Source organism: Borostomias antarcticus, assembly GCF_949987555.1.
Source record: "Borostomias antarcticus genome assembly, chromosome: 19".
NCBI lineage: Eukaryota > Metazoa > Chordata > Actinopteri > Stomiiformes > Stomiidae > Borostomias > Borostomias antarcticus.
Genome location: NC_140252.1, coordinates 13,092,350 through 13,104,849, shown reverse-complemented (window position 1 = coordinate 13,104,849; position 12,500 = coordinate 13,092,350). Strand labels below are relative to the sequence as shown.

Sequence of the window (12,500 nt, the reverse complement as noted above, 5' to 3'; positions counted from 1 at the left end):
TCTCTCTCTCTCTCTCTCTGGTCCGGGTTCAGAAGAGCGTGCCGTGAACCTTCTCGTTAGACCGTCGCTGTTATTACCTGTAGAGCAGGTAGTTGAAGTCGATGCAGTGGGTGTCGTTCTCCTTCATGATCGGCATTTGGAAGCGGGCCTTCTCGCCGGCGCCATGCTGGGAGGAGTCGACCATCATGTAGGAGCCTGGCGGGCAGGAGGGAATGTAGAGAGAGGGGAGGAGAGGGGGAGGAAGGGAGCAGAGAGAGGACAGAAAGACAGGGGAGGTGGGGGTTAACGGGGAATTTGATAAGCGTCCGGCACTCCTGGAGGTCAATCGTCACTTTAAAAACAAACCCTGATGGAAGCGTTTTATCTCTGACAAGTAGGGAGAAATATGTACGTGGCTGATGGTGACTATAGCTGTGGCTGATTTATGGCTCCGCGATTCAGAACAAAGACGGCTCGGCTGCCGGGGGGGGGTTTGAGGACAATACAGCAGAGAAACTCAGGAATATCCAGACAGGCCCTCTCCTCGCCCCCCTCCTCCGCTCCCCTCCTCCTCACCCCCTCCTCCGCTCCCCTCCTCCTCACCCCCTCCTCCGCTCCCCTCCTCCTCACCCCCTCCTCCGCTCCCCTCCTCCTCTCCCCTCCTCCTCACCCCCTCCTCCTCTCCCCTCCTCCTCACCCCCTCCTCCTCGCCCCCCTCTCTGACAGTCAGTTCCAGGCGGTGTGTTTCTCATCAACATACAAAATAAACATGAGGCTTTAAACTCCCTCCCTCTTTCTCTCTACCTCTCTCTCCCTCTGTCTCTCTCTCTCTCTCTCTCTCATGCATTACTTCTTTATGAGAAGGAGATCATTATGCTGGCAAGGAGGAAGAACAATAGAGAAGGAGAGAAGTAGAGAGAGAGAGAGAGAGAGAGAGAGAGAGAGAGAGAGGAGAGAGAGAGAGAGAGCGAGAGAGAGAGAGAGAGAGAGAGAGAATGTCAGCCAGAAGCTGCTGGCAGCTCTGTTCCCTACTTCCATGATGTTATTTATTTATTTCATTTCCCCAAACGAATCCCAACCCAAACAAAGCAAACAATCATACCCCACTGAAGAATCCTTGGACTTTGTAATGAAAATTAAATTTGACGTCGTAATAAATCAAGCCTGAAAAAAATCTTGAACTAGAAACCAAACTGAACTAGAAATCAGCCAGCTCTTCGGGTATGTGTCCCTATATGGCCCCAAGTAGGGTCAGGGTTCAACTCTTCAGGTGTATGTCCCTATGCCCCCAGGTATGGGTCAGAGGTCAAACCTTCAGGTTTATGTCCACAGTATATGGCCAGAGGTAGGGGTCAGGTATGGGTCAGAGTTCAGGGTCAGGACAGGGAACCAGATGGTGATCTACCGAGTCATATTACTGATCCCTTCCCCAGTATCCACAGCCAAACCATGACAGATCCCATCTACACTGTTTCCTCCTGCAACAGATTTCTCATTGTGACGAGACACTTGAGATCCGCCAACGGCAGAGCCCCCCGTGAAATGTGATCTCTCTGGAGGATTTGAGGGAGCGGAGTTTGTTCGGTCTCCACTGCCGGAGGACTTGATAGGTCAGATCTGTTGGATCCATCAGTGACATCACCAGCAGTGGACGAACTCCAGCTGAGTCCCTTCCGACAGACATACTCATACATCTATAAACCAATGGTGGAAACCAATAGATATTCCTAGAAATCACTGTAAAACACCCATTGCCCAGTATAAATCCCTACAAATAACAAGAAACCAGACTTCAGACAGTGTAAATCCCGTAACCCACTAGTAACCAGAACCACCCCCAACAAAACACTAGACCCGCTGGTAGAAACCATCGGATCAAATGACTAGAGGCTCCACCACTAACTCAAGGCAGCACACACACTGTTAGGAAGCCTGTATTTAGTGGTGGACGAGAGTGAAACGTTTAGGGTCTACAGAATCCATCCATGTAAGTCAACATGTCCTTGTGGGGACGGATAAACAGACGGTTAATCAGCCTGTGATTCGTACGTGTCTGAACGCAGTCCGGTCAGGCGGCCTGGCCCGGGCTCATCAATCACGCAGCCCGGTCCAGATGTAGCACTGGCGAGTTGGGAGAATAAATCCAGATGTTTAGAGCTGGCCCAGGCAATGAAACTCGATAGGTGCTCACAGCAGAGCTGAACAAAGAGAGGCACTCCACAGCCAGGGGGCGCTATCCGCTGGTTCACTAGAAACTACTGCTGGCTCCGACTGACAAGCTATAAAGACTAGGGCCGCAATCAGGGGTGACGCAGATTGACAAACGCTATAGGCAACAAGCAAGTGTTATAAGCACAATAAGCACAAAGTATTTGGAATGAAGCAGCAACTGTGCGTCTTTCCCAGGAGTGCAACAGTATGAAAAACAGTGTGTGAGAATGGATGAATGAGCATGGGGCTGGAGAGGAAAATAAGTGAGCACTTTAGTTTATGGAGGAGGAGATCGATGTCCTCATACATGAAGCTATGAGAGCACAAAGGCTCAAACCTGGTCCAGATCTCTCCAGCGTAGGAGGATCTCCTGGTCCAGATCTCTCCCTAGGCGAGGACCCACAGAGGATCAGGCGGGAAGATTGATTATTCTAATGACCTGATTGGCAGAGAGGTCTGGTCAATAAATGTTTGTAGGGAGAGAGGGAGAGATAAGGGAAGGCAGAGATGAAAGAGAACATGCTAATCCAGATCCGTTCAGTAGAAACTGCTGGACTGAAGACCATGTAGGACGGCCATGTAGGACTGAAGACCATGTAGGACGGCCATGTAGGACTGAAGACCATGTAGGACGGCCATGTAGGACTGAAGACCATGTAGGACGGCCATGTAGGACTGAAGACCATGTAGGATGGCCATGTAGGACTGAAGACCATGTAGGACGGCCATGTAGGACTGAAGACCATGTAGGACGGCCATGTAGGACTTAAGACCATGTAGGATGGCCATGTAGGACTGAAGACCATGTAGGACGGCCATGTAGGACTGAAGACCATGTAGGACGGCCATGTAGGACTGAAGACCATGTAGGATGGCCATGTAGGACTGAAGACCATGTAGGATGGCCATGTAGGACTGAAGACCATGTAGGACGGCCATGTAGGACTGAAGACCATGTAGGACGGCCATGTAGGACTGAAGACCATGCAGAACTGAAGACCATGTAGAACGATCATGTGGGACTGAAGACCATGCAGAACTGTAGACCATGTAGGATGATCATGTACGAGGACTGAAGACCATGTAGGACTGAAGACCATGTAGGACGACCATTTAGGACTGAAGACCATGTAGGACAATCATGTAGGAGGACTGAAGACCATGTAGGACTGAAGACCATGTAGGATGGCCATGTAGGACTGAAGACTAGGGATGCACCGATGCATCGGCATCGGCCGATGTTGGCCTTGTTGACTGCCATCGGCCCATCGGCAAATAAAATAACATTCACCGATGGTAGTGGCCGATGTTATGTCGCAACAATTACGGCTTTTTTTGTTGCAAAACGTAGCCTACCCAGCTGCAGATTCTGAGAAGATCCGTGATGTAACGCCGCAAACGCACGTGTAGTTTGCTTTCAAATTAAAGTGAAATCAAAATCGGCGTTTTGGAACCAAATTCATTTCTTTGTTTCCCTGGCACAAAAGGGGGAAATAAAATAACATAAACATCGACCAGCGGCCAACGGCTGGATTGTTATTTTAAACATCGACATCGGCCTAGAATTTTGCAATCGGTGCATCCCTAGTGAAGACCATGCAGAACTGAAGACGGTGTAGGACGATCATGTACTGTAGGACCGAAGACCATGTAGGAATAAAGACCATGTAGAACGAACATGTAGGACTGAAGACCATGTAGGACTGAAGACCATGTAGGACTGAAGACCATGTAGAACAAACATGTAGGACTGAAGACCATGTAGGACTGAAGACCATGTAGAACAAACATGTAGGACTGAAGACCATGTAGGACTGAAGACCATGTAGGACTGAAGACCATGTTAGATGACCTTGTAGAACGACTATGTAAGATGACCATGTGCAGCAGGACGACCCATTGTTCCTGTAAGTGTACAGACCCCCCTCCATCCCCAGGTCCACCCACCCACTGCTCTATCACCAAACAGTACAGCACACACACACACACACACACACACACACACACACACACACACACACACACACAAACACACAAAACCTCCATCAAAAGCCAATTTCTTGTGCCAGTTGTGATGGTTGCTGATGGGGCTATTTCAGTTCCTCTGTAACTATCTGGCCATTTTCTCTGCTCTGAGCACTTCTTTTGTACTGGCCTATCTGCTGAGATTACGACTTTACTGAGAGGCTTATATAAAGACTTCTGAGAGAAAAATGGTGAGTTTGTTTTCGACTGACTGTACATAGTGCATTAATATCAATGGTATTGTCAATAGAGTATTATTCAGAACATTACTCGGTTTTCTATCAACATTTAGTATGAAACGTGTAAGATGAATGCTAATCAGCAAGATGGCTGCCTTTAGATGTCTGCCAGTCTAAAAATGTCTGCTGTTAGATGCAAGATGGCTGCCATTAGAGGAACACCTGTACAACTACGCCTGTACATACTACAAGAGGGCTGCCTTAAGATCCGCATCAGCCTACAAGATGGCAATCATAAGATGCGTATTATGCCACTCCATAAGATGGCTGTCATAAGTCACAGAATGGATGCCAGTGTACAAGATGGCTGTCACCCCTCCTGGCCAGAGCTGCCAGTCAAACTGCCATCATGTGGGCAGCTCTATATAGCCAGCTACAACTGACAAGCCTGCTGTAGCTCTCAGCCCAGAACAGAGCACACACACACACACACACACACACACACACACACACACACACACACACACACACCCTCGCCAACACAAACATTGTTTAACAGGCAGGGGAGTGCTTATGGCAGGTACTGTAGGTTGGAACTGGCATGGTACTGTATACATTGGTATTAGTGTGCGTGTCTCTCAGTGGAGGCTCGTCCAGTGAGAAAAGGGAGGATGATTCTCCTCTCAGTCTGAGTGTGAGCAATACAGTTGTAATGTTCACAATAAATTTGGTTTTGATTTTGAAAAGATGTACAGCTTTTTCATGTCAGTAGTAGAATAGTTTCCCTCTGACGGCAACTAGCTTCATAGTAACATGATCCCTTGTCATTCTCTTAGGCGTTGGTGCATGATGTACTACATAAATGACAGGTAAAACTATATATTTTATGAAAGGCTCACAACCTGGCTCAAAACGCTGCTGCCAATAAGTTATGCTAATATTCATACAGAAATATCAGGAAATGGCAGGAAATGTGTCATAGATTTTCAGGGGGGGGGGCAGAACCCCTGCCTAATTTTGTGTCCCACTCTCCTCAAAAGATTTCAGCCACCAGCCACCACTGGTGTTCGTATGTGTGTATGAGTATACAGGGGACAGCGCTGAGCGGTCTTAACTAAGCCTTTCCCAAATGTCACTCACACTGGGCTGTCTTAGCGATAGCAGGAGGTAGAGAGCGAGGTAGAGAGCAGTGGTTATCTCGAGATGGAAACTCCAGGCCAGGCGGACCTTCACCACGTCCTCCACGAGGACCCCGGCTATAGAGGGATTCCCAGCTTCTGAGGCAGAGAGAGCTGCGCCCAAGCATATCTTACCGAAACTCACTGCCGCTCGGCTGAGAAACTCAAGTCTGTAAAGGTTTTTCCTCAGTGTGATATAAAACTCTCAAATGTCTTGGGAGATTAAAATACCAGAGAACCTTAACATATTTAACCTTCACACATTTACAACACACGGTTTATAAGAAGATATTTAAATTTTTCCCCCCTCAGTGATATAATCCTTCTACCTGTTACTTGCTTCCTGAGTGTCCCTGTGTCCTCTCTGTCTGTCTCAGTCTACCAGCCTGTAAATGAACTGTGTCTGGCCCCGTCCTATAACGCACCGCACCCCCCACCTAACGACCTTCCCTGTCTCTGTCTGATTAACAGCCTAATATCTTATTAATTGGCAAATTCAGCTGGAAGTAAAAGGCTTTAATTTCCTCTGCTCATTGTGGCGTGTGAAAACAAGAGATTAAGCACGGGAGGAGGATAACGGGCAAGGTCGTGGGGGGGTCGCGGGGCTGGGGTCTGTCCCGATGCTCTATGCTGCCTCCTCTGGCGACCGCTCTCACCTCCACAGTGAACTGCCAAATCACTGTACATTATTTTTATTTAAAAAAAAAAAAAAAATTTAATCGTATGCTTTTTTTTAAATGTAAAAATGTATGAGGAGGAGGTGAGAGACCTGGAAGTGTGGCGTCAGGACAGCAACCTCCCTCCGAACGTTAGCAAAAAATAAAGAGCTGATTGTCAGCTACGGGAAGCGAATGAGCGATGCTTGAGGCTCGTTCGAGGCCGGGGCAGCTGGGGAGCTCGTCGGCAACGTCCGTATTGCCGGTGACCAGCGCTGTTCCCTAACCGCGCCCCTGCCGTCGCCGAGAAGGCTCGCCGGCGTCCGTGCTTCTTTTGGACGGCTGAGCGGATTCGTCAAGTTCCCCGCCGCCGCTCGAGAGCCTCCGACGGGCGTTCGGCGCTGCTGACAGGGCGCCTCGGAGGACAGCGCAGTGACTGCTCCGCCCACGGCTGAAAAAAACACTACAGACGGCGTCGAAATCCGCCCGGTACATCAAGGCAGACCGCCTCCCACCCCTAGAGGAGGTCTACTCCCGCTCTGCCTGAAGACGTGGCCGCCCACCGCTCCACCCCCCCTCCCCTCTGGCAGATGGTACAGGAGAGGCAGCTCCTGGGACCTCCCGGCTCAAAGGCGGTTTCTATCCTGCATTTCATATTTTACGCTATTTTGGTTATTTATTTCTGTACTTGTTTCAGCGTTGTTTTGTTTGTTTTTACTGTCTACTGTAGGTGACGTGAAGCTCTCAAGTGAGCATTTCAGCGTCTCATGCGTGTCCGTGCCCTGCACATGCGCCTGCTGGAACTTATTTCAAATGAAGAAATATCGTAAAGGTGCTGACTGCAGCTATACGCCTTTGCTTACTAGATTTAAGTGGAGAATGGAGATGTGTAATTAGGGATGTCGTTGGACAGGGACCAGTGGTGTTGTGGACAGCGTGACAGTTGGATATGTTACTGGCAGCAGAAGATGTGTTTGCAAGACAGAAAGCAATCAGAAATACAAATAGATCCATGTCCTGAAAGTGTTTTATCTTTGCATGGTGTCCTTTGGGTGTCATTGTCTGCTATATCCATAAAGCAATCAATCAATCAATCAATCAATCAAACACAATGGGACATGCCGCTATGACAGCGGGGGATGTCATTGGCCTCTCACCTTGCGGCAGATCAGCTGATAGGTATGGCACTTCCTGTGCGCTGACGTGTGTCCAGTCAAAATCATCGTAGGGATCCTGTTGGTAGTCACACTGGGCGGGGCCATCGTCAAACGTGCAGCCACCTGGAGGGAAAATCACAGACTGGTCAATACAACTAGCCAATCATCAGCTGTTTCACCCATCAACTAATGAATCATCTGTTAGTTAACCCACAACTAGTTAAAACCAGTGGACCACGAAAACAGATGACGAAAACAGACAGGCTTTGGGGCGAGCGTTAGGCAAAGCACAACCTGCCAAAATAAATAGAATACGTGCGGCGGAATTGTTTGTTTGCATGTATAAGTAGTGATAATCTATTCATTAAAATCTCTCTCTGTCCCTACAGAACATTTCTCTATATCATTCTCTCTGCCAACCCCCCCGCCCCCCTCTCCGAATCTTTTGTTCCTGTTTATGTCAAGAAGCATGAGTCACTCCTCAGTCCTCAAACTGTAGCTCTGAGCTAATTGTGCCCCCCCCCCTCCCCCCCCTCATCCTAGACCCGGGCCAAACATCTGTGTGCCGGCCGGCTGCAGGGCTCTTGCGGTCATTCTTGTGGCCGCTGGGCAGGTATGGATGTGCTACATGTGGCCAGTGGGGAGGTGATGGCCTCCCCGATGTAGCCGCCTCCCCCGGCGATCAGATCGGATGATCTCCGCGGTCGGCCGTTGGAGGAGGAGGAGGGCTCAGCTCTCTGAGTCACCATTCACCAGCGGCGATACCCGGCCTGGGATTACGAGCTGCGGTGTACGTGGTTAGGCTCGGTTTACTATTTCCCAGAAGCACACATGACACGGAGGCAGGTTTGTGGGGAGACGTAGCTCTGTTTTGCCGTCTCCCAGTACACAGTACACAGATTTTTTGACAACGTACCGTGCTGAACCCCCACACCCTCCTACGAGACTCTACCGTTGGAATTCTATCAACGCATTCTTTTTTTAATTCCCTCATCTCGGCTGAATGTAAGGGATTGGAATCTGGCGTACTCTGCTCTTTGCCAGGATCCCTACTCAAAAGCTGCGGAGTCCAGGCCAGAACAGCTAATCAAAGGCAGAGTCTGATCCAGACGCGAGCAGCGCTGCATTCCAGTCTGATCCAGGAAGTTCCACCCTCCCCTGGCAGGGAAATCACGCCGCGCCTGATTCTGGATCACTACCTGCTTTCGGAGCGAATAACTCGTGTCGGTGGCGGGTTCTTTGATGTGCGGCGCGAGGCGGTGACTCGTCGCGGTCGGCCGCCGAGTCTCCCGTTCCGCCGCCCAAACATCAAATATATGCTAATGAGGACGAGCCTCGGAGGTCTGAAAATCATTTACCACTGGTAACAAGCTCCCTCCCTCATCCTCCTCTCAGTCACCAGCGCCCACCCCTTCATCCTCTGACTGCTTGTGTATGCAAATCTGGACGGGAACGACTGTCAGGGAGACGCTGAAATATGAGCCCCCCCCCCAGCCTCTCTGACTAACCCTAAGCCTGCGATTAGCCCTGCCCTGGCCTCTCGACCTCCCAGGAACCAAAGCTTTGCAGCCTTCCAGCCTCCTGGCCTCCCAGCCCCTCGGGACCCCCCCCGGGACCCCCCCCAGCATCTCAGCCTCCGAGTTCAGTCCAGTTCAGTTGATTTAAAAAGGGAGGGTGCGTATTAATCAACAGCAAAAAACCTCCTAACATCCTCCGAGCCTCCCAACCTCCCAGTCTCTCGGCCTCCACGGCTACTCCCTCTCTCTGGCCTGTGGAGAGCCGTGGCCACGTCTGTCCGGCGGATAAACCCCGGTCGCGGGCCGACCCGGTCCGGGCGGGATTGATGGTGAAGCTCTGGGCGAGGTGTTTCGGTGCCATGTCGGCGGTCGTACCCGCGTCTCCGGGGAGAGTAGCGTGTGGGGTCAGCGTGAGGATAAACAGAGCACCCCCCCCCCCCCTCCCCCAGGCCGTTCCCATGGCGGAGAGAGACTCGGTAATGAACGTGGAATGTTCCAGATAGCAACTTAATCTATCTCTGCCTGGGCTGTACGAGGTAACGCTCGACTACAACTGTGGAGTTCTCTGCCCAATCAGCGGGAGCCTGCGTGATATTCTATATGTGTGTGTGTGTGTGTGTGTGTGCATGTGTCTGCCTGTTGTGTGTTATATTGAGTTTGACTACTCAGGCAATAATGTGTGTGAAACCTGTCGGCCCACACACACACACGCATGCGCACACGCATGCACGGACACACGGGCGCGCACACACACTTTCACTCCTACCCACGTCCTATTTCACACCTCTCCCTCGACACTGTGTTCTGCCAATAAAACCAGGGTGCTAGCACACAATCTGTACCCAACACACACACACACACACACACACACACACACACACACACACACACACACACACACACACACACACACACACCACACACACACACACACACACACACACACACACTCCATCTGACATTCTCCGGGATGTGAATCCTGAGCCCCTCCAGCCAATGGATTGTGGGTATAATTCTGCTGTTCCTGTGAGGGCCGGTCTGCCAGTCTGGCACTTTCTGAACACTTTTAGTTTTTTTCCCCCTCCCTCCCTCTCTCTGTCTCTCTCTCTCTCCTGTTTGAAGCCTTGATTTAGTGGCGCGGTAACACGATCTGAAGACCGGGATCTCTGTGAAAACCTTCACGACGGGGAGGTTCCACGTATCTGTCGTGGTGAACGCAGACAACAGGGGGAAGAACACCGCCGTCATGTGACCCCCCCCCCCCCCTCCCTTCACCTTCACCAAGCGCTACTGCTGGCTCTGACCACAGCACAGCAGTATCTATGGTATTACTACCACTCTCTTCTATCTGTACCAGAGGACTTGGTCTCTTCTAGCTGTACCAGAGGACTGAGTCTCTTATATCTGTACCAGAGGACTGAGTCTCTTCTAGCTGTACCAGAGGACTGAGTCTCTTCTAGCTGTACCAGAGGACTGAGTCTCTTCTAGCTGTACCAGATGACTGAGTCTCTTCTATCTGTACCAGAGGACTTAGTCTCTTCTAGCTGTACCAGAGGACTGAGTCTCTTCTATCTGTACCAGAGGAATGAGTCTCTTCTATCTGTACCAGAGGACTGAGTCTCTTCTAGCTGTACCAGAGGACTGAGTCTCTTCTATCTGTACCAGAGGACTGAGTCTCCTTTATCTGTACCAGAGGACTGACCGCTGCACTCTTGACTGGATCATCTGCATACTAATCACAGCCATCTGATTGGGGAAGCGGCTAATGAAATAATGGTCTTCATTTACATAATAAAATAATTATTGTGGCTGATAAAGCTCAAGGGCGAACAGTGTCCAGGTCTCCTCCAAGGGCCGGGTTAACGGCTTCATTATAACATACCCACGCACACACACATTTAAACAGGATCCTCACACACACACACACACACACACACACACACGCATACAGACACACACACACACACACACTGCTTGCCCTGCTATCTGTCAGCTAAACATGACTCTTAAAGGTGCAACAGTCAAAATTTCGATGTTGATTAATCATAATTTTGAAAGCCTACAGCCACAGACCTTTAAGAAAGATGCTGAATAGAAGTATTGCTTTTCACCCCCAAAATGTATTGATTATGAATTTATCATTTTTAAAAATGCTGACAGGTCCAAAATGAACGTTTTGTTTACCCCGTCTGAGATGTTCGGGCGCTGCGCTGGGCGCAGCTGAGCCTTTCATTGTACACGACAAATAAACCTCATTATTTATCAATCCGTCCACTCAGAGACGGCGCCGTACGGAGCGCGCGGCGGTGTGGCGGCCGTGCCGTGCGTTCTGTGACAAGGTGGTCGCGTCTCGTTCGGGTCTCAGCTGAACCGCGTGAAGCGGGCCACTCCCGGGCCGGAGAGCGGAGAGCATCGCCGTTTCATCGTTCTGTTGGCTTCTAGCCCGGTAGCTAGCTGGCGTGTCTTAACATTCCATCACAGCCACAACTGGAGAGATCGCTCGCCCTCTCAGGGTCGGCCGCTGAGTGCGTGTGTGTTGAGCGGGGTTACGCTTGTTGCCGGGGCTGGAGGCGGGTCTTGAGGAGCTGAAGGGGATGCCCCAGGACTTCCTGGGTAGACGCTTTCAAACATCACGCACAACAAATAAGTACTGTCTAGACTGCAACGCCAGAAAGTGCACGCACACGCACACACACACAGACGCTCACACACACACAAGCTCACGCACACACACACACACACACACACACACACACACACACACACACACACACACACACACACACACACACACACACACACACACACAAACGCACAGAGAAAGCCCAATAACCACAGTTTTACTACTGTCAATACCCATTTAGCTTGTGTTTAGACCGCAGTCAGATAGGGCGCAATAGGGACCTGGGAGATTAATGGCGACATGCAGAAGAATAGTGCAGAATGGGCACAAAGCAAGACGTTTCGGGGCCGAGGACAGAGAGACTCGCAGGTTTTCTAAATCAATTTTTAATAAAGCCGACTAGCAGAGTAGAAAATACAAAAACATAGAAATCAATCCTAAAGCCATCATCTTCACAGCCAGGGCGAGAACCCCGCCGCCACCGCGTACGGTGGATAAGACGAGGCGGGGACGCGCGGGGGAACAGCGTGTGTGTGTGCTGCGTGCATGTGTGTGTGTGTTGGGGTGTGTGTGTGTGTGTGTGTTGGGGTGTAATGGTCCCAGCGAGATGTGACAGAGAGTTAGTCATGCCACCGGGAGCCCAGATCGGAGCTGGCGGCGGCGTCTCGGGAGAGGAGGGGGGGGGGGCGGGGAGAGGAGCCACCCTTTGGGGGCGACGTCCGCCACGTCATCTGCTGGTGGGGGGGGGGGGGGAATATAAAACCGCCAGCGTTCGGTGTCAACACGACAAAAAAAAGAGATGGCCTGTCCCTCAGTCAGTCATTCAGTCAGTCAGTCAGTCAGTCAGTCAGTCAGTCAGTCAGTCAGTCAGTCAGTCAGTCAGTCAGTCAGTGTCGGCCTGCTCGGTCGCCTGCCAGTCCGCCGGTCTCGTGATCCAAATCTGCTTCCAGGTTTTATTTCCGAGAGAAACTGAGG

General features: G+C 50.7%; 1 protein-coding gene across 1 annotated transcript in view; it reads right to left on the bottom strand.

Moving 5' to 3' along the window:
* The window catches only part of ptprk (protein tyrosine phosphatase receptor type K), a 114,123-nt gene that overhangs the window by 64,604 nt on the left and 37,019 nt on the right, over window positions 1–12,500 (bottom strand). The window contains exons 2-3 of the mRNA XM_084453757.1: window positions 7,386–7,508; window positions 78–195 (exon numbers count right to left, since the gene is read on the bottom strand). Coding sequence (XP_084309883.1) covers window positions 78–195; window positions 7,386–7,508 — 241 coding nt within the window. The remainder of the gene's footprint in view (window positions 1–77; window positions 196–7,385; window positions 7,509–12,500) is intronic.